General features: G+C 44.7%; 2 protein-coding genes and 1 long non-coding RNA gene across 4 annotated transcripts; 1 reads left to right on the top strand and 2 right to left on the bottom strand.

Annotated features, from left to right (window-relative positions):
• Positions 1-426: 426 nt before the first annotated feature.
• LOC141554304 (haptoglobin-like) lies at positions 427-4527 on the bottom strand. The gene is made up of 5 exons (XM_074286083.1): positions 4380-4527; positions 3115-3200; positions 2632-2733; positions 1863-1928; positions 427-1370 (listed from the first exon to the last, which is right to left on the bottom strand). Exons 1-5 carry the CDS (start codon positions 4457-4459, stop codon positions 595-597), a joined length of 1110 nt encoding a protein of 369 aa, XP_074142184.1. The 5' UTR covers positions 4460-4527; the 3' UTR covers positions 427-594.
• Positions 4528-8286: 3759 nt separating this feature from the next.
• Positions 8287-14516, top strand: LOC141554308 (uncharacterized). Its single transcript, XR_012485822.1, has 3 exons — positions 8287-10440; positions 12328-12514; positions 12665-14516. It is a non-coding gene; the product is annotated as an uncharacterized LOC141554308 (long non-coding RNA).
• A 1898-nt stretch (positions 14517-16414) lies between these two features.
• DHODH (dihydroorotate dehydrogenase (quinone)) lies at positions 16415-24238 on the bottom strand. 2 transcript variants are annotated; one of them, XM_074286081.1, is made up of 9 exons: positions 23902-24238; positions 22839-23051; positions 20860-21059; positions 20590-20672; positions 19136-19323; positions 18751-18864; positions 18031-18184; positions 17759-17918; positions 16415-16749 (listed from the first exon to the last, which is right to left on the bottom strand). In XM_074286081.1, the coding sequence occupies exons 1-9, from the start codon at positions 23920-23922 to the stop codon at positions 16695-16697; spliced, it is 1188 nt and encodes a 395-aa protein (XP_074142182.1). In that variant the 5' UTR covers positions 23923-24238; the 3' UTR covers positions 16415-16694. The 2 variants fall into 2 exon arrangements, with proteins under 2 accessions (XP_074142182.1, XP_074142183.1); XM_074286082.1 differs by lacking the exon at positions 23902-24238 and adding an exon at positions 23257-23800.
• Positions 24239-25507: the final 1269 nt, after the last annotated feature.

Genomic DNA, 25507 nt, shown 5'->3' with positions numbered 1-25507 from the left:
ATAGTAGGCACTTAATAAATGCTTATTTAATTTAGTTACAGATACAGAAACTAAGGATCAGAAAAACCTCATAAATATACCGGAGGCTATACAGCTAACTCCTAGAATGTCTGAGAATGGAAGCTAGACCTTTAATATTTTTTGCCATTAGGCAATGCTGTCTTGTATTCATTAAAGTGCTAAAAATTCAAATCTAAATGGAAACATTTTCCCCTTCTATATTAAATTCATTTTATCAGTAATGATGGAGCTTTGACCCAAAGTCTGTTTTATCATAAGGGAAATCCTTATTTGCCAGTGGTGCTTCCACTTGGATAATTTTTCACTTTTTGCTTGCTTCCCCAATGGATTCTAGCCTAAAAGGCTGTCCAAATTGTACATGTAAAGATTCCTAATGGACCAAGATATAAGAAGAGCACATTTGAGTATATTCAAGAGAACTTTATTATTTTTGCTTAGAGTAGCTCCCATTAATTTACAGATATTTTGTGTGATGTCCAACTTGCATAGCCCTAGGTGAAATCTAATCTTGTACTACTCATTCCACGCCTTCAGCTGGTACAAACAAACAAAACCAGAGTTTCAGCCTCCCGTTTAGTTGGTGGCTGTTGTCTCTTGGATCCAGTCCAGGATGGAGGGCACTTTCACGTAAACACCATATTCAGCCACGGCACAGCTCTTGTCAAAGGACAGAATACCTGCTGCATACCAGGTGTCATCAGCCTCGTCATGGATGGCAAAGGCACTGCCAGCATCACCATAGCACGTATCCTCTCTAAATCGGGTCATACCAGCACAGAACGTATGTTGGTTCAATATGGGCTGAACTCCCACAGGACTCGTTTGATTCTTCTTTTCTGGATCTGTGCTGCCTTCATAGTGTTCTATGCATTTGTCATTATCAGCCACAGGCAACATGACATACTTCAAACGTTCAGTAAAAGCAAAATTGCTATTTCTTCCCCAACCAGACACGTAACCTACACGCCCTAGTTCTACATAGTCTTTCTGGGGCAAGCAAATGGGCATCACCTTCTCATTAACAAGTACTTTACTTTTAAGTTTGATTAGTGCAATGTCCACCATAGAGGAATCAGGATGTAGAATCACGTGGTCAATCTCCACAAGCTTCTTCCCCAGGAAAAGTTTCAATGTGGGGATGATGTCTTCAAGACTGGTAGTTTGGTTGTGACTCAGAAAGATGTTTTTCGCTGTAGTCAGCAGCCACTGGTCACTAATCAAAGTAGCTCCACTGCTGAGATTTTTGTGGGAAACCAAAAGACCTTGCCAGGGAAAGCTGCCCTTGGCATCTAGTGAGCCCCCAATGATCCGCTGTACAGGTTTGGCTGGTGTCTCAGGTTTTCCACATACTGATAGAAAAGAAGAGAAAAATAAAGGCAGAAAGATAAGGGGGACTCCCAATTTGTGGGACATAGTTAAAATGCTCTTAAGAAAATATATGCACAAGAAAGATGTTCAACCCCTAGCCAACAACTGTCTTATTTAAATAACACTCATCATCCCTTGGGGTTCATCTGAAAGAGTTCTGTCTGGAGTAGAGGAGAATTCATAGTAACCTTGGTCAGAATTGAGCTTAGGGGCACACTCTTCCCACCTAAAAGATGAAGAATTTGTGGAACAGCCAGAAGGGCTTCCCAACTTTATCAGCAGAAAACTACTCAATTATCTACTTAGTTTGGCTACATAGACCTTGTTTCTTGAGAGCTTCAACTCCCCTTTCTCTTGAGTAGGTCACAGATGAAATACAACATTGGAACAAATGTGGGGCCTAGTCTTTGATCCATTCCACCCAATTTGCTTCCCACATTTTTTGCTTTATCCCCATAACTTCTGGTGCTTACCTGCTTCACATGTAGGTAGTTTTTCACCAATGTCCCACTGTTTGTCCTTATTTAAGATATAGACTCCTAAGGAAAGATAACAAAAAATGTTCAAAAAGATTGAAATCAAGCAATTAAATTCTGAAACAGCTACTAGAACTGGAATGAGCATAGAAAAGCTTCAGATATGGAAAAAAAAATTGTGCTAGGGTTCAGTCACTGATGAATGTATTCATTCAACAGACTTTCTTAGTGCCTATTATGTGAAAGATTCTGAGAATAAAAATGAAATAATTCCTCAAAGACTTTGCATCTAATAAGAGAGCAAGGGTTCTTCACCTGTTTGTCTCATGACCTGCTTTGGAGGTGATCTGCTGAAGGTATAAGCCCCTTCTCAGAACAATGTTTTTAAATTCATTGTTCAAAAAGAGAGATTAAAAAGGAAACAAATTCTACTGGAATGTAGTTATCAAAATCTCAGACTCCAAATTAAGAATCTCTGCTTAAGGAAACCAAATACATTCATCTAGGAAATTTAAAACATTTCTTCTTTTATCCCAAAAACACTTTTGTATATATGACCTCATTAGATCCTCACAACAGCCTTGGGACAGAATGGGTGGTAATATATACCTATTTGAAGAAATGGGAGAACATTTAACTTCCTCAAGATTACACTGGGAGAAATAATTTTTCATGGAGTCATGGACTTGAATATGACTGTGGATAACTAGCTTTAATCCCACTTCTAAAGGAGGAGTGTTTCTAGTAATGATCATTCAAGGCTTACCATCTCCCTCACTTTTCAGTGTATAGTACTTATTACATTTATAGCGGACAGCCTGCTCAGCATAACCATTTTCAATAGAAGGAGGTCTTGGACAAAGCTCATCTGTAAAAAGAGAGAGTCAGGTTAAGACACCAAATCGGATCCCCACTAGAGCTCAGAAGAAAAAAGGTCCCCATTGTTCAGTCAAAAGCAGAAAATAAGGAGAAATGGGTAAAATAAGCAGCCACTAAATAATAGGGTCCCTAATACTTTACATGAAAGTATAAATTAAGATATTGATGAGACAGATCTGCCCCAGAATGCAAGGGATTTGACATTGAAAGGAAGATTAATGTTCTAAGGCTGCAGATTCACTGAGATTACAACAGCATGGGCTCTATCAAGGCCACACTGTCAAGTGCCATAAAGGAAAGGGCAGCAGGGTCAGTGGCCATCTATCTTCTGTGTTCACAACCCTCCAGCCCTTACAACATGCACACCTACCTTCCATATCCATGACATCGTTTTCATTTTGGCCATCCGCAGACAGCAATCCACAGAGAAGGAGGGCAACTACACTATACAGAATCCTGTGGAAGAAAGGCAAAGTGACAATGACTTCCTTTCCCCAAGGGATAGGCTGACTCCCAAACACAGACATGGACACGTAGCACAAAGCAGTAGATAATGCTTTGAGGACCAATTCAGTTTAACAATTAAGTGTCTGCTGTAAATGTGCTAGGTACTGCTGATACAATTATTTTTTTTATTCCAATCCTACCCTCAAGGACCTTCTGTTCAACTGGGTGAGAAGCTGATCCTCTTGAAAAAAGATTCCCTGGATCCCAAATTGCCACCTGCTACAAACCCCTTACCACAGAAAGAGCATACTAAAATCTATAACTGCTATTGGTAGGTCCTAATTTCTGACAGCATTCGGGAAACAAAATTTTAAAATCTACATGAGTCATCTGTGAATAATTTTTTTAAAAATAACCGGCATTTGCCGATTAAGTTTACAAGTCACTTCATATATCATCTCACTTGTGTTTCATAAAACACTACCCTATGAGATAGTAACTATCCCCATTTTTTAATCAAATCTATGATTTTATTGGTACAAGAAACTTCTCCACCAATACAGATTGGTGCAATCTCCACAACTTGAGTCTCAGAGTCCCCTAGAGCACTGAGAAGTATTTGCGCAAAGTCTCATAACCAGCGTGGTCACACAACCAATATGTAGCAAAGAAAGGACCTGAAACCAAGTCTTCCTGTCTCTGAAGCCAGACCTTTATCTAATACAACATTTTATAGATGAGGAAATGGAAGAGAAATCCCCAAAGCAATGGTCATTTCCTTCTCCAGTTAGAGAAGAGAGATATAACCATGTCTCTTGTCTATTCCTCTGATACCCATCCTGACAGTCCAACATAAAGAGATGTTCCAACTGAATCTAGATCAAATTTGAGGAGATGTATCAGTACAAATTTCCTAGAAACCCAATGATCTCAGGCAAATGAATTCTCTCCTTGTGCTGTTCACTTGGGAAAGACATCCAATGTCATCAGAAAGCATATCAGAAAGGAAAGAACTGGATGAGGAATACCAAATCCTTCACTCAGTACATAGTTCATTTGCCCTGTTTACATTGGGGTGAGGAGAGGGTATCTGAATTCTCCTCCTTCCATACTTAGTGCCTCAGCAGGAAAAAGTATGAGAAAAAAAAAAAAAAAAGGGAAAATAAAGAAGGGAACAAGAACACTTACCTCATCTTGGGTCTATGGTGTATCCAGAAGAGTGATGTGAAAGGGGTGGCTGTGATCCTTTTATCCCTCCGTTGGTGCATCCAGCCCCTTTTCAGTTTTGCAATTCCACTGACCACACGGCCTTGGCCTTATTGAGGCTATTGGCATTGTCCAATAGCAAAACCACAAACACGGTGAGGGGAAATAGGGGGAGAGCAGGGAGAGCTAAGGAATTGCATCATATTTCAATTTCCCCTTTTATTTTTCCTGGTAATTCATAGACTTGGCAACTCCATGTCCCTAGGACTCTGCCAGAATTTTTCTTGGAATCAGCTCCTGAGAAGGTTAGAAGAGCTTTTCTGAGATACAATCTGTTTCTGTAATATCCAAAACTGGAGATTTCTCAATCAATCCTGATCCTTTGTGACCTCCTGCATTCTTCCTTAGGTGAGACCTGGTTTAGGGAAATAAATAATGAGTAAATAAATGTTATGGGCCAGAACTTGAAACAAAGGATTCTTACAAAGATTTGTACTAAGTCAGTGGAATAGATAGAGACAATAGTTATCTAATTTAGCATGGTGCTTAACAGTTCTCTAGTTCAGTACATGTACTTAGTACTTGAGACCCCTAAGAAATTTTAATTTCTGTTTGTCTCTATTTCCTCCTCTGTAAAATAAGATAATAATGGCACCTACTTCCCGAGATTGTTCCGAAGATCAAATGAGATAATAATTGTGAAGCACTTAGTACAGTGCCTGGAACAGAATAGCTGCTATATAAATTTTAGCTATTCATTATTATAGCAAATAATCTCATTTGATTCTCACAACAATCCTGAGAGGTATTATCTTTCCTATTTATTGATGAGGACACTGAGGCAGAAAGAGATGGAGTGACTTGTCCAGAGACTAGTTAATAAGTATTATAGGTAGGATTTGAACTCACACCTTCCTGAGTCCCAGGTTCAGCACTGTCTCCCCCGTATTGACAAGCTGCCATGTTAAATTTTAGGTGTCCAAGGAACATTCAAGGTATCGGGGCAGCTAAAAAAATCCAGGAATGGAAAGAAAGTAGGAGGCTAAAATCAAGAGAGTCTAAAGAAAAAATGGCAGAGAAGGCTTCGGTTGAATGGTTGAGAAGAGAAATTATCAAAGACAACTGACAAAGCTCTCCAAGAGTGGCCTGAACATTGTTTCTGCAATGCTTCAGACGCAGGAGGTGTGCTCCCCAAAGAGCCCTATGAGATGGATAATGAAAGGATTATTCCCCATTTTACAGGTGCAGAGAAAGCCAAGTGACTTGTCTGGAGACCTGAGTGTCAGAGACAAGATTGATCCCCAGATCTATTTGATTTTTTTTTTCTATTATCCCATTAAATAGAGGCAGCAAAGCTTACAGAGAAAAGACCAGGCTGAGTCCGAGAAGTCCCAGGATATGACCTAGCTCCAAAGCATCCAAGCTGTGTGACTGAGGGCAGGGGACTGAAACTCTCTGATCCCCACCAAAGCACATAACAACCTAGCTCATCAGGATAATGTGTAATGTGAGTGAGTGTTATCCATGGGAAGAGCATCCTTTCATGAACTCCCAAGAGGCAGCCAAGCAATGGGAATGGTACAGAACACAAAGCCTCAGGAACTCAATTCAAATCTGACCCTGCCCGTTCACTATTACCTCAGGCAAGTCATTTATTTAACCTCCTTGGACTTCACTTTCCCCCTCTGTAAAATGAAGGATTGAACTCAATCAGTGGTCCTAGAGGTCCCTTCTGGCTCTGAATCTATGACCGTATAGAGAATAAAATAATAAATATAATAGAATTGAATGTACCTATAGGTTTTAGATCAGGGTTCTTAACCGTTTTTAATGTCATGTTCCCCTTGGGTCACAATCTGGGAAAGCATTTGGAACCTCTCTCAGAATAATGTATTTTGCATAAAATAAAATATAAAAGAAACCAATTGTATTAAAATATAATTATCGAATATATATATTTTTTAAAGTTCAAGAACCCCACATTAATAACCTGGGTTCTTGAAGTATAAGAATGAAAAAAAAAGACCTTTGGATTTCACAAGGGTGCTTTTGGCAATTTTGGCAGGGGAAATAAAGCAGAGAACTGAATTCAAACTATTTACATGGTCAACATTTCAATATGTCCCAACAAGGAAATTAAACAGATTTCAAGTTCTTCCATAGTCACTGGAAATCAAGAATTTTAAGATTCCATTATTCTGGGAATGTTGGAGCCAGTATTTGCAAATTGCATTTTCTCTTTTTCTTTTCTTTTCTTTTATTTTCACATTTTCTGCAATCTTGCATGTTTGTGGGGGGATACGAGATGGAGATACAACCTTTTATAGGTATGTATCAATATTTTAAGTTTGAAAAAGTAGAAAGGACTAATTTATATATCTTACAAATGACTTACCGATTTTCGATCTTGTGACCTTGGACAATCATTTGATCTCTGAAAACCTCAGTTTTCGTAGCTCCTAAATAAGATTATTGACTAAACTATCTACATGGAAATTTCTCTAACATCTGATGATTCCTATGATTTCAAAGCTCACTTCTAGCTCTTAGAGGTTATGATTTTAAATATTTTTCTAGTCAAAACCCCATCCTGCCCATAGTCACTAAACAAAGAACATGTCTTAGAATGGAACACAGACCTGGTAATATCTTGATGAGGGAGAGGAAGCAGGGTAAAGGTCCCAAGTATGGCTCAACGCCCAGGCCCACTGGGACTGCTGTAGGAGATATGGGAAACCAGAGGACAACAGGAGGGTACTGTATGGGAAAGGGCAGGAAAGGATTGCCAAAAACAATCTTTGTATGTTTATTCTCCCCTCCTTTGACTATTTTAGTCACTCTCTCCCTCCAGGTCACCTATTTTTACTTGTTTATATATTCTTTTATACTATAATTATGTGAGATAATATTCTTTAGCCTTCCTTTCCCTTCTCCACCTGGTGTAATCCTCCCCCCTTTTTCATTCTTAAGATCATCCATATCTAATAGAACCACTCTAATTCTATTAATTCCCATTATTACCTCTGATACTGATAAGAATTCAGAGACAACATATGTCATCTCTCCATATTAGAATGTTAAAGTTATTCTTGGTTAATACTTTATCATTGTTTGATTTCTTTCCTTTTTTATGTTTATTTAACCTCCTGTGTTTGAACTTCAAAGTTTCTACACAGCTGTAATTGGAAAATAGAAAATATTATAAAGTGTTTTTAATCTGTTTCCCCCTTATATGATTCCCCTCAGTTTTGCTGTTTTGGGATGTAAACCTATGTCTTTTGCCTGCTGCAATACTGTATACCAAGCTCTCCACTCTTTCATAGTGGTGGCTGCTATATCATGTGTGATCCAAATGGTGCTTAATGTTTGAATTCTCTCTTCCTGGTTGCTTGCACTATTTTCTCTTTGACTTAGAAATCCTGAATTTTGGCTATCATGTTTAATTACTATGCTCCTAGTCTGAGTTTTGCAAATTTCGGACCTAAGTGGGTCTGAGCCACAAAAAAAGTACTGCTGGAATCTCTGACAGTTCAGACTCAGAACTGCAAGCTCCCTTTTGGTCTGGGATGCCTGGCCTTGGTAATCTCTTCAGGCTTCAAACTGGTCTAGAAGCTAGAAGTGAGACCCCTTCCGCGCTCCTGGGATCTGGGCCATATGCTGATGTTTGCTTCTGGACCTGCTCCTGACTCCAGACTCCCCAAAGGACTGTGACCCAGAACTGAGTGGGGCTCCACTAAGCTACCAATAAGTACCCATTGCCACCCTGGAGTCCCAGTATGGATTGGGGACCTCCTCCTGCCCTGCTGTATATAGCATTTCTTCAGCACCAGAGGACTCACCACAACCTCTCTCCAAAGACTTTTTCTTTCTTTTTTTTTTTTTTTTTTTTTTTTTTTTTTTTTTTTTTTTTTTTTGTGAGGCAGTTGGGGTCAAATGACTTGCCTGGGGTCACTCAGGTTGGAAGTGTTAAGTATCAGAGGCCAAACTTGAACTTGGGTCCTCTTGACTCTAGGGCCAGAGCTCTATCCACTGCACCACCTAGCTTCCATTTTCTTGGATCTCCTCCCCCAACAGGGTCTGGTGCATTTTCTAGATCTGTCTGAGGGAGTCTGAGGGAAGCTTATTGAATCGTCACACTCTGCTCCTTCTCTTCCCAGAACATGTTGTTTCAATCCCAGTCATCAGAACAAAGAACCTTTAGCAAGGTTTCCATATGATGGAAATTTCATATAAACATTATTCCAATACCAGGGAAATCTCTTTTGACTAGTATGGTGAGAGCAATATCCAAAGCCGCCTCCCCATGCAAATTAAAGCTAAAATTTTCCTTGAAAAGTATTGTTACAGGGCAGTAATGGATAGTTTAGTGGATAGAGCACCAGCCCTAAAGTCAGGAGGACCTGAGTTCAAATCTAATTCTTAGACACTTAAAACTTCCTAGCTGTGTGACCCTGGGCAAGTCACTTAACCCCACCTGCCTCACACACAAAAAACAAAACCCCAAATGGGGACACAGAATCTCAACCAAACAGTGACAACAAAAACCATATGCAAGAATCCCTGCAAGCCATATCCCATGTTAATATTATTCAGGCTCTACTGTAATTTTATTTCCTTGACTAAAAATTTCCCAATTACATTTTAACCCAGTTTCCCTGCATTTGGCCATACTATGACAAGGCCATAATGATTTCCGGGCACATCCGACACCTCTGGCAGAGGAAGACATAAAATTCTGTTGACATATTTCCTGCCCTCAAGGAGTTTTCAGTCTAGTTATATACAAACAACTATAATACACAAGATTATATGATAAATGCAATACAGAACTGCAAAATAGTGCTATGGGAGGTCATTAACTGACTTAACTGAGATCAGAGAGGGCTTGCTGGAGGAAGTGGCATCTGGGTTAGATTTTAAAGAATATATATTTTTAAATAGCTGGCATTGCACAGGGACTTAAGATATTTTTATAATATCCCTGCAGAGAAGATACACAGTGGGCATTATGTCTAATTTGCAAACAATGAGGTTAGGTGACTCCAGTATTCACGCACAGCCAGACCTAAAGTAACCCCTCATTGGGGGTGTCCTAGAACCCAGCTCGTCCCACCAGCTCAGAGCATTTATGCCTCAGAAGTGATGAAGAAAATGTTAATGACATTTAAATTTTAATGACTGGAAGCCCAGTTGGTTTTCAGAATACCCCCACAATGCCTTTGGCAAAGATAGAGATTTTGTTGGAAGTGCTTTTTATCTCTTTAATAAAAAGGTAGCAGAGCCCTCTTGTTAGTAACCTCACCCACTATTACCCAATCTAGTTGTTCCTTGCCTTTTTATGTGTCCTCGTGTACAGCACAGTGTTTTACACATCATTAAGTGCTCAGTAAATAGCTGAACAAACACCAACTCCTACCCATTCCCAACAGCCCTGTGCCTGGCACGGTGAACCCTGAACTTGGCAGAAGGGAGGTGGGGATTTCCAGTAGAAGTTTGGGAAATAGCCCTTGACTGACTTATCAAAACAACATTTAGCGCTGGCTTGTTGGTTTGGGTTGATTTATTTGTTTTTCACACCCTGAAAGCAATTAAGGAAAAAAAAATACCCACCAGCAAAAATCCCTTCACCAGAGTCTTCTGTGGAACAGCCATGTGAAAAATGAAACCAGGAAGATGCTGCTGATCCAGTGACACTTTTCTAGATGGGACCTACAGTATAAAAGGGCAGCTCTGTTCTTCCCTGTGATTCCTGGCAGGTATCCTGACCTCCTGAAAGCTAGTTATTGTTTTGCTTTTATTTTATTTTATTTTATTTTTTTTTTTTTTGGTATCTCTGGGAGTCAATACAGTGCCTGTACATTGCAGATGCTGAATAAATGTTTATTGTCTTGGTCTCTTTCTTTTCATGACTTAGAAAAGCCATCCCTGCGTTAGTCAAAATAGACCTCCTTCAGCAGTTGCAGGAAGGAACTGGAAATACTGATTTGGGTTAGAGAAATCTCTAAACAATGGATCCTTACAGGCCAAACCCAAGTCTATGCAGGTCAGTAAGCTTTTATTAAACACCTACTGCGTGCTACACAATGTGGTAAGTGCCGGAGATCCAGAGATAGGCAAAAATAGTCCCTGCCTTCAAGGAGTTCAGTCTTATGGGAGAGACAACATGTAAACAACCCACACATGCAAGATTTATACGGGATAAATTGGAGGCTAAGGAACAAAGCTCTATGGTTAAGGAATACTGGGACAGAACTTTAGGCAAAACCTGAAGGAAGCTGGGGAAGCTCAGGAAGAGAGATGAGGAGGGAGAGAATTTTGGCTATGGGAGATGGCCAGTGAGGAGGCCCAGAGTTGGAGGCAGCGGCTTGTCTGAGGAAGAGCAAGGAGGCCGATTTCACCAGAGCATGGAGTATAAGGAAGCTCCAACTGAGGTGCTAGATAGGGGAAAGGTGGTAATAGAAGAAGGACCAGGAAGGCCAGACATATTCTAAACAATTCCAGAAAGGATGGAGAGCCAGGAGGGAGACCCAGTCAGACCTGTGCTGCAGGAAGAAGATTGGCCAGGTGGGATGAGCCAGCTCCTGCAACAGCCCAGGGGTGAGGTAGTGAGGACCTGTACTAGGATGATGGCAGCAGGGGAGAGAGGGACCATGTCTGAAAGACGCGAAGATAGAGAGAGGGACTTGGCGACAGGTTGGGTATGAGATGTGAGAGAAAATTAGGAGTCCAGGAAGACACCTGGTTGTGAGCCCAAGTGACTGGGAAGATGGTGGCTCTGATGGAACAGGAACATGAGGATGGCGGAGGGCTTGGGGGCAAGAGAATGAGCTCAGTAGTGAAGCCGAAGTGTGCAAAATGTCAGCCCCAAATGGCTCAGCCACTGGAGCTGTGTCACTCAGGTATTCAGATTCAGATAAACCACCCAAGTCACTTGACTTTCAGCCTCAGTTCCTCTTAAGAAAGTTTTCTTCCTCTTGAGGAAGCCGAGGATGGGTTGTGTATGCGCTTGAAATACTCCCGGAAGCAACGTGGTCATGGGCACAGGGTGAAAAGCTGGACACAGTTGAACTCTTGAGTAACTTGGAGGTCAGCAGTCACCCTTCCCATGACCATCTGGTCGAAGGCCAATTCTCTAAGTCTAACCCTGAGACCTACTGAGGATCTTAGCTTCAAAAGGCCAAGGCCTCCCCCTGCCTCCAGGGACATCTCCGGTCATCCTGGTCTCTCTCGGGCCACTGGCAGGGATGGCTCTGGAGGAGAAGGTGAGGTGTTTGCCCAATTCACTTATGTATCATCTTTGAGATGAAGGACAAACAACAAACTAGCACACTGCTGCTCTGATCTCTATGATACAGCTTCTAAAATGGGCACCCATCAGTGGGAGGCTTGGGCAGAGATGGTCCAAAGACTCGCAGCAATCCCAGTTTTGTAACCTCCAGAGGCTTGAAATTGTTTATATCGGCTCCTCCTTTTTCACGTGACAAAATTTGAGACAAGGAGGGAGATGGCTGGTCCATCACGTCTGATCCTCCCTGTTACCCATTATGGGCTATCATCTCTTGCTTAGTGTAATGGGACAGCTTCCCCACAGCAGACACCACCAGGCTCTCTAATGTTAGCTAGGAACAATTTTCTAAATTGCAATGGCTGAGCATCTCCCAAGGGCAGTAGCAGAACAGGGCCTGAAGAAGGCCCTTCACATCCTGCAACTGATTTCTGTGCCAAGTAATCTGCAGTGAACCCCAGCAAGCACTGCCCCGAGATAATCCGGCTATGCCCTATTTCCCCCTCCGTTCCTGCCAGGCAGAAGAACCACTCTGACGCAATTCTTTCTAACTTCTATTGTGTGGGATCCCTCTTGCCAAGAACCAGAGCTGGGAGAGTCAAAGACCAGGGCCGGGGAAATGATCGGCCCTTTGTTTTTTTCCAGAGTCAGCAGTCTTCTCTCGATGCTCACAGACACATGCACCCCTTGGAAACCAAAGCCTCAAAGGGAGACTGCTCTCTTTGTAGAGAGGCTTGGAGGTGGTGGGGTGGGCAGTGAGAGGGCCTGGCTCGAGGAAGGCCTGAATTCTGATGTGCTTTTAGACTCCTCCTGCCTGAGTCCCAGATCTGAGGTAAGTCACTCACCCTCTCCCTCAGTTTCCTCAGCTATAAAAAAAGGGGAAACAATAGGTCCTCCCTCACATGGTTCTTGGGAGAATCAAATGATTGAATGTTTGGCACTATTAAGTGTTTCCTCTTTCCTCTATCCCCACCCACCTCAGCCTGTTGAAAACTGCTCTATTCAAGAATCACCTGTGGTTCTACCTCCTCCAAGAAGCCTCCTCTGGACACCACCGGCTTCTTTTGTTCAACCTCTGTCTCACTGAAGCATCCCGATGCAGAACCTGCTTGTCAGAACTGTAGGACACAGAACTGGGAGTCCTTCATTTACAAAGAAGGAAACTGAGGCTCAAACGGACGATTGGAATTTAAAAGGCCAAGTATGTTGTGAAAGCTTTGTGGAGCCCGGAAGCCTGTGAAGCCTAATTACACACTGTGATGCTCACACAAGGGCCCTCCTGTCTCTCCCACTAAGTGTGACAAGCCACAGCTCACTTGGCAGTCTCTCAGGAGTAAGTGGGAAAGAGACGGGAGAGCCTGTTCAATATCTTTTAGGAGACAGAACTGCCCCGGTGGAGGGGGAAGGAGGTTGGCAAGGTGGATGTGGCAACATCACACCCTGGAGTCCAAGATGTGCTTCAGAACACAAGGAAGCATGTTATCCACCAAGCTCTAGACTGCTGATAAAACAAGTGCTCAGGTTACAGGGAAGAACACTCAAAACACTCAGGTCACCTCAAAGAACACTTACTAAACACCTGTTATATGCAAGGCACCGAGGAAACCAAGTTGGAAAACCATGGTTTTTTGTCTTCAAGGCAAAAGACTACATGGATTGTAAATGAATGGACAAGGGCAAACGTGGTGGGCTTGGAAAGTTCTAGACAAAGTATCCTAACAAACCTGTATCTCTTTGGGTTAGAAGAGGATAGGAAGAAGCTTCACGAAGGAGAGGAATTAAAGGGAGGGGGAAGGCTGAGAGTACGGGGGACTCCATTCCAGCCACAGGAGGTGGAGATGGCAATGCCCATCTTAATGGAGTTGAGAGCAAGGAAGGGAGTCGAGAAAAATAAGGCTGGGAAGGGAGGCCAAGGCTGGCGGCTTGTATCTTGCCCTGGGTTGTGAAGCCAACTAAAGGTGTTTGAGGAGGGGGAGCAACCTAATCAGAGCTGCGCTAATATCAGGATGATTTCAGCAGCCATATGGATGGAGGCAGGGACAGAAAATAGGAAGACATATTTATAACAGCCCAAGCAAGACACAATGATGGAAGGATCTAGCATTGGAGGGAGGGAGGGTAAGGGTGGAGGTATGGGTGAGAAAAGAGCAGACGGATGTGGAAGGTATGGCTAGATAGAAGAGTCAGTATTTAAGGATTGAGGAGGGAGTGGAAGGACTCTTCCCTAGGCAAGGATGAATCTGAGATTACAAACTGGGTAGCTGAGCGGTGACACAGCTATCAGCAAAAATGAGGAAACGAAGTGGAAAATTTGAGGGAGCTGAGGCTAGGGAAGGTGGGCACTGTGGAACAGGTGACAAATTAAGTTGATGAGTACGAGCGGCACCTTTCAGTCAAGTGGAAATTGAGGATTGGAGTTGGGGACAGATTGGTGCTGGAGACATCTGCAAAGACATGTATTTGGAAACCCTGAGAATGAAAGATTGACACCCCCCCCAAAAAAGGGAGAAACAGAGACAGAAAGGGAGGGAAGGGGAGAGAGAAAGAGACAGAGAGAAAAAAAGAAACAGAGAGAGAGAGCACACTAAAGACAGAGGGCTCGAGGGATTCCTATTTGTGGATTTCAGTAAACCTGGTTGGGACAACAGTGACATTGTTATTTCAATATAATTTGTTTCCTTTGTAATCCCTTTTTTCATTTAATGTATTTAAAAGCAATAGGAAGGGGTCCAGAGGCTTCACCAGCTTGCCAAAGTGTTTCATGACATGAAAAGAAAAGTTTACAAACTCCCATTCTAGACTTAGGAGACAGGAGAAAAGGTGAATTGGCTGATCCTGAGGAGACAGAAGAGAACCTTGTCACTAATACCCCTGACAAAGTTCAGGTCAAGATGCTCAAGATGCACTTTGTCCTTTGGTTCCAAAAAATAATCTCCATTTGTTTCTTCAGCTAATGATTATTCATTTCTGTTAATTGTTAATTCCTTTAGCTCTGTGAAGTTTTCATAGCAGCACAGATTTAGAGAAAGGAACTTCAAAGGACATCTATTTTAAGTTCTTGGCTTAACAAACAATGTCTTCTAGACCTAGAGAGAAGTGACTTGCCCGGGACCATAGAGATGGCAAATGGCAAAGCCAGATCCTCAAGCTCCGTGTTCAAGTGACTAAGAGCATGGGCCTGGTAACTTTTAGAATTTCAATTTAATTTAATTCTATGAAATATTAAGCATCTACTATGTGATGAGCAATAAGGAGAATTACAAAGTTTAAAATAAGACACAGTCCTTGCCCTTGGGAAATGGGGCTTCTCTCCCCTTAACCTTTTATATGTGGAATCATGGTTCCCTGGGGCAGGCAGTCTGTTCAAAACACTGCTTTCAAATGTGGAAATTGAAACACAAGATTACAAAAGAAAACAAATATATTGAAATTACAGAACAACTCAATTAAGACATCAAGGGCAGGTGAGGTTTCACAAAGACATCTCCAAAGCTTTCCCCATACATGTTGCAAACATCCCCTGCCCTCAGATCAAAGGCATAACCACTGAGCCCCAGAATCTCCTGTGTAGATGCATTCAACATGTCTGTGACTCGTCTTCCTCCCAAGATGAGCACTTTACCTTCATCCAAGGAGGAGCCCCTGCAGAAGTCAGTGCAGGAGGAGTCACTCCTGGACCCATGGGACCCCATCTCACCCAGTTTCTACACCTCTTCATTTCACACATTTGCCATTAGCACCTCCTCGTCCTGATTTCAAACCACCTCAGGCCTCACTGTAGCCTCTATCAGCCCCTGTCTGTCATTGTCTTCACTCTCCAGGGGGGATGTTCTTATTTTCTCTTTTCCTTTATCCTCATTTCTCACTCAGCCATTCTTTCCTGTTTTAGGGAAAGCCTCTGCCTTTTTTGCATTATTCCATTTTTTTTAAATTCTAAATTTAGTAAACACCTAAAAAAATAAGCATGTCCATATATGCTGCAGAGGAAAAGGATTATACAGGAAAGTGCAACAACTGACTTTTTTGCATAAGTACAAGAAATTCAACATTTACAACTCTCAGTGATGTCCTGTTTGTCCATGTGCCTTCTGGTATTCCTTCTGTTCTCATCTTTGTGGGGTCAGGAAATAGCCCTAACCTACCTTCCCTTCTTTCTCCAAGGTAGCAGAGTTAGAAAGATCCAAATTCAAGTCCGGCTTCATTCATCTGTGTTAATTCTCACTTAATCTTCTCAGCCTCAATTTTTTCATATGTAAGATCAGAGAGAGCAGCACTTATCTTTGTTGTGAGGACCAAAAAAGGTAATGAGTAAACTGCTTTGTAAAATATAAAGCACCACATAACTATTAACTACTCTTACTGTTATTATATCTGAAAAGTAAAAACAAAAACCTTATTACAAATATGCAATCAAAATAACTTCTGCATAACTCTGATGCACAGTGGGGCCAGTTCACCACCATGCTGTCAGGAAGTAGGACTCTGTTCAAGCCATCCTTTAAGACCGCTAGCAGTAGCTCTGAAATCTTTTCTAAATCAAAAAGAGCTGAGCTTGCCCCCACCACCAATCTTTGTCCATCTCCTCCTAGAAAAGTGGCGGTTCTGCAGGCTTAGCATGAGAATTTTAACTCAGCCTTGAAGTGGCCATCATCCTGGCCAACCAGAAATGTGTGATCCAAGGGACTCCACATTAAGGGGGATGGGTAGAATAAAAGTCCCTACAGAAAGTGGCTAGTGTTCTAAAAATAAACTTTATATGACTTTATAATAATTTTTTTATGTACAAAATGTTCACAATACTGAAAGCCCTTGGGGCTTGAATTTTAAAAGAATCACAATTGAGGTTCATAGTGAGAGCAGGCCACAAAATTTCTCTGAAAGCTCTATGGTATTATTCTCTATAGTCCAACCAAGCCAAGTCAGTGAGTCAAGTCTTCTGGGATACAGGGGATCTGCCTCAAGGTGGATTCTTCTCATCCACAGAGATCATGACGTCACAATGAACGTTCTGCTCAGCTCCGATGATCTGCTCCAATTGCATCTGTGAGTTGGCTGAAACCCTGCTCTCTGAAATAAAAGAAACAGAGACTACTATAAAGACATCACAAATGATCAGCCCTATTTTTAAGGAGAATCTATGATCTATCTGCATATCACAATCACCGAACTTTAGACCTGGAAAAAACTTCTGACACCATCTCACAAAACCAGTACTGGGCCAAGAATTCCTCCACAAGATTCTTGACCAGTAATTAATTATTCAACCTCTTCCACTGAAAACCTCCAGGGAGGGGAGGATCTCCTTCCAAACAAAGGAGCCCTTTTTCCTCCCAGAGGACTCTAATTGTGAGGAAGTTTTGTCCTATCAAACCCAGATCTAAAAGAACCTTCTAGAGCAGGCTCTATTTCATAGCAACCCATCCCCCTAATGATGACACATTTCTAAACATCCCACTTTCTATCCACTGACAATATCCTCTTTTAAACCAGGAAGTGTATAGGTTTCATTCCTTCCGGTACTGGCTGGCTCATTAATAAAACCACTTCTTATGGGAAGACATGAGGAATCTACCTGATGTTCTTAGAAAGTAAAGATAAGAAAATTAATATATAATACACTCATTACTTTTACATTAAGATTTGTAATTTGTCCCAGGAGGGAGATAAAAGATCCTCTGCCCCGACAAAGATTGCAACCAATTAATCAAGAAGCCAGGCACTATGCTAAGCTCTGGGAATCTAAAGGAAAAGCAAGAAACCTCCATGCTAGCAGGGGAAACAAGATAGCAGGTGTATACAAGATCCACCCAGAGCAGAAGGAAGGTAACCTTAGAGGGAAAGGTTATAGATTTTTGGGGGACCAGGAGATGCCTCCTGCAGAAAGTGGGTTCCAGGAGGTGGAGTATGAAAGGAGAACCCTCCACCTCTGGGGTTAGCCTGTGCAAAGGCATCCAGATGAGAGGAGAAGACCCTCCTGCCTAAAACAGCAAGCAGACCAGGATGGTGGAAAGAGCTTAGATTGCCAAGTAGAGTCCACATGTCCATGATGCCACTTCAACTACTTCGAACCACTTACTTCAGAAGGGCCTCTAACTCCCGCTTGATTTTCCCTACCACAGGGGGTCCCCCATAGGTAAACGCTGTGTACATCTGGACCAAGGAGGCGCCGGCACGGATCTTCTCCAACGCATCTTGCCCACTGCTGATCCCACCAACACCAATTATGGGAATTTTGCCTGATGGGTAAATGAATGAAAATGAGCATCCACGTCCTCCCATCTGTCCACCCAAATCAACAGCTCCAGAGCCATGATTCGGAGGTGTCCCACCGGGTCCAGAATACCTTACCTTGGGTGAGCAAATACATCTCACTCACAGCTTGGGTCGCCATGTCTCGGAGGGGTTTCCCGCTCAGTCCTCCCACTTCAGATCGAAGTGCTCCCTGGAGGCTGGCGGGGCGACTGACAGTTGTGTTGGTGATTATCAAGCCATCGATGCCCACCTGCAGGGTGGGAACAGAGAAATGCATGTGTCACATGGGGTGGGCAGAAAGGCCGCTCATACCCCAGCATATTCAGGGTGCATCCCCTCAGTCCGCTGACCTGGGCCTACCTGATGGGGTCCCCAGAAATCAAGAGAGGTATGTGATCCCTAATCACATAACAGCAGTTGGTGAGGCAGTGGAAAGAGTCGAGTCAAACCCCAGCCCTGTGCAGGACATTTCCCTGAGGTCTGCCACGACTGCATCATCTATAAAAACGAGCTAACAGTAGCCCCTGCCCCCAGGTCTATGAGACTACTGATGGAAGGTGCTTTTGTGTGAATGCTGAACTTCCAGCTGAAGACTGAAAGGGGCCCAAAGGTTTGGGGAGAAAAGGAGGAGGAAGTCAAGTGGCAGAGCAAAGACTGGCTGTCTCAGTACAAGGACAGCCTCCTGACTCACTGCATGACCAACAGCCATAAGGACTGACAGCAAACCAGCCCACAGTCCTAGGCCAGGGACAAAAGGGCCTACTCCAAATGAGAGCCAAGCAGACAAACATGACACATCTGGGCGGGGACACTCACCTCCCTGACCACAGTGGCAATCTCCTTCTTCTCCTGAGCTGTGAGATCTGGGGCAATTTTCACAAGCACTGCCGGCTTGTGTTCACCCTCTAAGGCATCTCTTTCTTTCAGCACCTGCAGACAAGGCAACATTAGGACTTGAAACCTTTTGGAATCAAGAAAATTTCCAGTGAAATTATAAACCACAGAAATTTTTTAGTGTTTCTTTGTGACAAGGAAGGATGTGCTGATGGAATAGATCAGGAAATGGTTGTGATATTCTTAAAAAGGCACAAATGGAAATTCTGATTGGGAAGAATAAAAAATAAATAAAAGGTTTTTGAAAATTAAAAAGGTTTTTTTTTTTAAACTGACTTTAAAAATCCCAATTTTGTAAGTGTCAGACCTTGTTCAGTAGCTGGCGTAATTCTTCTTTCCCCTGCAGATTCCTCAATCCAGCAGTGTTAGGACTGGAAACATTCACCACCAAGTAGTCTGCCAAAGGCCCCATTACTCGAACTCCTTCTGTATAATCAGCTGCAGCATCTGAGGAAGTCTTATTCTTTCCCAGGTTTATTCCTAGCGGCATCCCATCTGTAAGAGGGATGTACAAACACCTGAAACCCAGAGAACCTGCTTCAACTCTGAAGTATTTATACTCTGCCATCTGCAAAGGTCAATGGTACTTTCTAGTCTTTCTAATAAATGGCTGGGAATCAGTCTAACACATCAGCAGAACTAATGGTACCTCTTTACTAACAGGAAGCATTCAGACTTGCTAATAACTTTCTTAAACCCAAGGTGAAGAATGAGACAGTTTGGTTTCATTTGTGTGAGAGTAAAAAATGACATGGAGGACTCTGACTTGTCGGATTTTCAGGACCAGTCAGGTAAAAGCCAATGGTTCACATTAACCTGGGAGACAGTGGAGACGACCCCTTGTTGGGGGAAGAGTTTGGGTTGGATAAGAGGCTTCTCATTTGGCAATGAGATGGGGAGCCTAAGCCACCCTGTTTTCACTGGTAGTAGAAACTTTGACATATTAGCAACTGCAGCCAGGTGCCACAATAGATAGAGCCTGGGCTCAGAGTCAAGAAGACCTGAGTTCAAATCCAGTTGGGAGATTTACTAGATGTATGACTCTAGGCAAGACTGTTAATATCCAGAGAAAGATAGGCAGGAGAAAGAGCTGGGAAAGTATTCCAAACTGCCCTATGACCTTTCCAGGGTCCCTAGATAGGCAGGTTTTGTTATCAGTGTTAGAACCACCTAAGCAGTTTCCTTTACAAGGCAATTAAACATATCTAGGGACACAGTGGGTGGCATTTAAAAAACGGTGCCTCCTTTCTACTGAGTACTAAGAGACCTTTCCAAAGATGTAACAATGCAGCAGAAAGAACATAGGGGGAGGAGGCAGAAGCCCTGAGATCTGTGTTCTGATCCAGACACTTGAAAGCCTTTTAACCTCTATGTGCCTCAGTTTCCTCACCTGTAAAATGGGTGTAGTATTACCTGGCCAGCCTCACACAAGGGGCTATGGTGAGAATCAAATAAGGTAATGAATATGAAAGTGTTTCAGACAACACCAAGGTCTACACAAGTTTGGTCCCAACATTTTTCTGTCACTAAGAAACTCTAATGTGGGGCAGCTAGGTGGCACAGTGAATAGGAGCACTAGCCCTGAAGTCAGGAGGACCTGAGTTCAACTGTATTCTCAGACACTTAACACTTCCTGGATGTGTGACCCTGGGCAAGTCACTTAACCCCAACTGCCTCAGAAAAAAAAACCAAAACAAAATAAAACTCTGCTTAACCTTGAGATTTTCCTAGCCAAGTGCAAGTGGGAGGGTTCCATGTTACCTTTGGTGAGCTTAGTCTGCTTCTGCTGCCGGGCCCGTAACCTGTGCTCCACCACTGAGAGTCCCTCACTGTTGAACCCGTATCTGTGGAGTACAAGAGAACATGGTTCATGAGAAGAGATCTGCCCCCCAAACAGAAAGCATCTGGACATCTGCAACATGCTAAGGGATGGAGCCAGGCCCCTCCAGGAGAAAGGAAGGAAACTAAAGATGATTTCCTCACTTTTTTGGAATAAGAAACCCTCTTCACAAACTGCAGCTCTTCACCTACCTGTTAATGACAGCCTGGTCTTCTGGGAGCCGGAAGACTCTGGGCTTAGGGTTTCCGTCCTGAGGCTTTGGGGTAACACTTCCCACCTCAACAAAACCAAAGCCCATCTTATAAAGTCCATCCACCGCTTCCCCATGCTTGTCAAAGCCTGCAGCCATTCCCACCGGATTTCGGAATTTATGGCCTAGGACCCGCACTTCCTAGAGGGACAAAGAGATCAAGCTTACAGCTCCAGCTCCATGACTTCATTAAAACCATGCCTTCAGTAAGCTGAAGGCCAAGGACACTCTCTTACATTACAGCTACCAGGGCCTCTGAACAGAGACTCGTATAGAAAATCTAATATTAATGACCTAATCCCCTTTCCCCCAGTTCAAGAAACAGATCCTTTCTCTGAATAACAAATTGCTTCCAGGCCCTATTCCTTTCCTTTCAGAAAAGTCTCTTTTCCTAGTCCTAATCCTTATATTTCAACCCTCCCATTCCTACAGTTTCTTTTGAACCAGGATAGTCCCACCAACTGCAAAGGACACGAGAACAGGGATTCTTACCCTGCGTTCTGGGAATTAAAAAACATTTTTCATTCGCCTCAAAGTGAAATCTAATTTCCTTCAATTACAAATTTTTTTACAATTGGCATTCATATAGTCCTTTAAGGTTGGCAAGGCTCTTTATATAGGTTATTTCAATGGATCTTTACAGCAACCAGGATGGGAAGGGGGAAAGAGTTGCTGTTAACTCATTTTTAAAGTAAGCAAAATGAAACAGATTAAGTGCCTTTCCAGGGGTCACTTGGCTAGTAAGTGTCTGAGGCCACGTTTGAATTTGGTCCTCCAAGCTTCACTATACTGCCAAAGGGGTCCATGTCCCAGAAAAGTCCAAGAAGTCCTGCTCTAGGGAATGTTAATCTAAATACAGAGACAGCAAAGGAAAGAAATGGGGCAATATATATCAAGTGCACGTTTAACCAATAGCTACACACACACACACGAATGCATGTGTGTTCAGAGAGAATAGCTACCTGCAGTACACACACCCCCTCCTCTTCCAGCTGCATAAAGCTCTAGTCTAGAAATCTGACTGACTAGGGAGTGACACGGACAGTCTGCCACTTCTTTAGCCACACTCCAGAGAACTAAGCAGGGCCAGGAGAATCCTAACCTACACAATAGAAGAGAAAGGAAGAAATGGAGAGAAATGAGGGAGTGAGAAAGCAGAAAAGGAGAATTAGGAGAAAGAAGTCAGAGAGAAAAATGGACACAGAAAAGTGACGAGGCCTGGTGACCCGCTGCTGGCAGGCTTCTCTCCAGGGTCCTGACCAATGCTCCAGAACTCTGTGAGCCAGAGTTTGGAGCAGCAACTAAAGGAAGTGTTTCTCCAGAGCTTAGCACGAGTCAGGCACAAATAAGTGAATAATAAATGATCAGTGAAATGACTTTAATTGAAACTGCAGACCTTTTTCACTCTACAAAGCATCTTTTTCACTTCTTTCTACTAAGACTCCACCGTTGGAGTGACTGGGCAGCTCCTCAGACACCCTGAGGGACATGACGCCAGCCTCAGGCCCGAACCTCAGCATCACACTCTGTGACCGATGTGGTATCAAGGACCCAACAAGGGGAAGTGCAGCCTACCGAAACCCAAAGGAACCTGTCGGGGGTCTGCAAGGCCGCCTTCTGGCAGCAAACGAGGATGTGCGGGCCTGTGTGTGGGCGTCTTCTAGTCACACGGTGCCCACGTGGGCTGCACATGTGTGGATTCTTCTGCATGTGCACCTTGTTGTGCACCTTGTTATGCACGTGGGATGCCTGCTGGTACGCTGGGCACCTGTGCGCGCGCATGCGTGCAGGTGCGCCTCCCCTGCCCCATTCCTCCTTCAAACACAGCCGCGGCACTTCAGGGTCCGGGGAGTCCGCGCAGCCAGAGGGCTCCCGGGTCTGGCCCCCACCCCCGCGCCGCAGCCCCTCCCCACCACGTACCAGCAGGCGGGAGTCGGGCAGGGCCCGGCTCGGGAGGAGGCCCAGGGAGATGCAGCGGATGGTCAGCCTGTGGGCCAGCTCCGGGTCCAGCAGCTTCTGGAGCGTGGGCATCAGGTGCTGGGCGTAGAAGTGCTCGTCGCCCATGGCCGTCAGGTACGAGACGAAGATCAGGCCTCCCCCGCCCAGGATGATGGCCGCCTCCCGGGCGCGCTTCTGTGGAGAACTCAGTCAGGGAAGAGCCAGGCCGGACACACCACCCAGGCCCCAACTCCCGACCCCTCCATCTGCGGCCCTCGTCCGGTGGGGCTCCGCGGCCCGCGCCCACAAGGGGGCAAACGCTACACTTCGGCCAGCAAACATTCCAGGGCAAGGACCACCTCCCCCGCCCCCCCAGGTTAAACCCCACTAAGACACTGACTATGACGGAAGGAGCCGATCCCGGGGCCGGTGCGTGGGGTGCAGCCGAGGCCGGTCAGGAGCCCCAGGGAGCATGAGGCCCCCGGCCCTCTCCACCCAGCGCCTCGGGGAGCCCGGCACTCCGCATCCCCGAGCGTTCCGGGAGGACCAGCTTTGGATCCCCCGGAGTGTTATTCCCATTTTGCATTTGTGTTAATTTGTGTTAATTGTGTTGAGGCAGGGGAAGAACCGACTGCGTTCTGCAAGTCTAGACCGGATTTGACTTATGCCTCGACTTGGCCCTCAGGGTGACGCTGGGGTTTCCTTAGAATAGATATTGGAGCCATTTCCATGTCCAGTCCATTTTACAGAAGAGGAAAAGCCAAATGCGGGGGAGTGAGTCGGCCCGGAAGAGTCCGAGTTGGATTTGAACTCCGCTCCTCTGGGCTCCTCTCCCAGCTGGGCGCTTCTCCTGGTCAGAGCGGGTCAACGCTTGACCAACCTACATAGTACAGGAGCTCAGCAAGTGAACCCTGACCCTCAGGGGCAAGCGTGCAGCTCACATCCCCGCCCCTGGGGGCTCGCGGCTTCCCTCCACCTAGGGCTCCCCCTCCCCCCGCTTGGAGCCCCTCCCCCGTGGGGGGTTGGATTGTGGAGGGATCCTTACCCACAGCAGCCGCCCCGCCATGCCGGCTGACTCACTGCAGGAAGCCCCGCCTCCGGCCCCCGTGGATCACTGGCGGAGGCCAATCAGAGGGGACAAAGCAAAGGAAACCTCCCCTCAGTGGCAAGACGCCGGAAGGCCGAACTCGGGCCTTTACCCTGCTTTTGCGGAGGAGAAAATCGAGTCCAGCAGAGTTTTAATGGCCTGCCGCAGGCGGAACCTCGATCTGCAGACCTCCTGGCATTAGGGGAGGGACCGCAGGCCGGCCCCCGGGGCACTCATCACCTCCGGAAGGAAGGGCCCGCCGGGGCCTAGAAAAGCCTCGGTCTTCGAGCTGACAGGAAGAGGGAGGACGACCTCCTTCAGCTTGTTCCTTCTGCTGCCTTCTGCTGGCTGGGAGGACCAAAGCTTACAATTCAATGAGAGCGAAAGATAAACCCACAGAGGGCAGTTTGCCTTTTATCCATCCAACTTTTCTTTCTCAGTTCCTGGCTGGTGAGAAAAGGGTTCGGGGCCTTTGCTAATTGAATTGGGTTCAGTTCAGCGAGACTCATTTCTCTTTTATGTGAGGAAACAAGTGCTGAAGGGAAAAGAAGCCGTAATTAAGTTCCCCTCCCCTAAATCCGACCTGGTAGCGTAAAAGTGTGTGACGTCACCTTTGTGTGTCTGGTTACGTAAGCTGCGTGAGTCGGAGAAAGTGACTCAGTTTGCCTCAGTTTCCCCTTCTGTAAAATGGGAAAAACACCACCCCTCCCAGGGATGTGAGCAGCCAATGGAAGCTTAGCTGCCGCCCCAGTAATCCTATCAACAAATCACTAGATTGTGAACTCTGAGGGCGGCTCCTCGGGACTAACGGGTCCTGCCCAGCTGGTGGTAATTGGCTGGTGCTCCGCCCAACAGAGAGAGCCAGACTTGTATCCCTAACAGGCAGGATTCTCACCCAGGGCAAATTCAAGGCACAAAGCGCGGAGAGGCTGAACTTTTCAACAGCAGCATTTCCCCCAGATTCCTGATGTCACGATGGGTGTGGGGTCGCTCAGCCCCCGTCTAGGAAGGATACTGAGATCCGAGTGTCATAACAGACACTCTCTGCTCTTCGCAGGGCCCTTTGGAGTTTTCTTGGTAGACAGAGCGGTCGCCATGTCCTCCTCGGGTTCATTTTACAGGTGAAGAAATTGAGGCAGAGGTGAGCGACTTGCCCAGGGTGCCACAGCCAGAGTTGAATACCTGCCCTTCTTTAGTTCCATTTTGGCTTACTTTAAGAATAATGAAAGCTCAGAGATCGATTCTCCAAGTACTAAAGGAGTACCAGTCCCAGGGATCAAAGCCAAAGGGAAGCAGTTGACGGGGCTTGTGGCCCCTTTAAGAAACTAGTCCTTTCCGATGGATTATTCCTTTCTGGTTCCCAGCCCCGGATGGGGCTGATGCATTAACAATTCGGAAGCTGGGACCTTGGGTTCCCAAGTCCTGGCCAAAAGCACCCTGAGTTCCAATAGGAGATTGGGGCTCTTCCAGCCCCATAGATCTGAGCCCACTTGGGACTCCACCCACGGCGCCCTTAGCTAAATCTCATTTTAAAAGAGCCAAGCCGGAGTCCTCACTTTGCAGC

The sequence above is a fragment of the Sminthopsis crassicaudata genome, chromosome 2, assembly GCF_048593235.1.
Source record: "Sminthopsis crassicaudata isolate SCR6 chromosome 2, ASM4859323v1, whole genome shotgun sequence".
NCBI lineage: Eukaryota > Metazoa > Chordata > Mammalia > Dasyuromorphia > Dasyuridae > Sminthopsis > Sminthopsis crassicaudata.
Note: the sequence above shows the minus strand (reverse complement) of the source record. Positions and strands in the feature narration are given on the sequence as shown.

What these genes read in the sequence shown, in the direction of transcription:
- LOC141554304 (XM_074286083.1), bottom strand. Translation starts at nt 4,459, where the DNA reads ATGCACCAACGGAGGGATAAAAGGATCACAGCCACCCCTTTCACATCA. An exon ending in CACCATAGACCCAAGATGAG is followed by an intron (nt 3,201 to 4,379) that starts GTAAGTGTTCTT and finishes TTTCTTCCACAG; the next exon opens with GATTCTGTATAGTGTAGTTG. An exon ending in CGATGTCATGGATATGGAAG is followed by an intron (nt 2,734 to 3,114) that starts GTAGGTGTGCAT and finishes CTCTTTTTACAG; the next exon opens with ATGAGCTTTGTCCAAGACCT.
- DHODH (XM_074286081.1), bottom strand. Translation starts at nt 23,922, where the DNA reads ATGGCGGGGCGGCTGCTGTGG. An exon ending in TGCCCGACTCCCGCCTGCTG is followed by an intron (nt 21,060 to 22,838) that starts GTACGTGGTGGG and finishes TTGTCCCTCTAG; the next exon opens with GAAGTGCGGGTCCTAGGCCA. An exon ending in TACGCCAGCTACTGAACAAG is followed by an intron (nt 18,865 to 19,135) that starts GTCTGACACTTA and finishes CCTTGTCTGCAG; the next exon opens with GTGCTGAAAGAAAGAGATGC.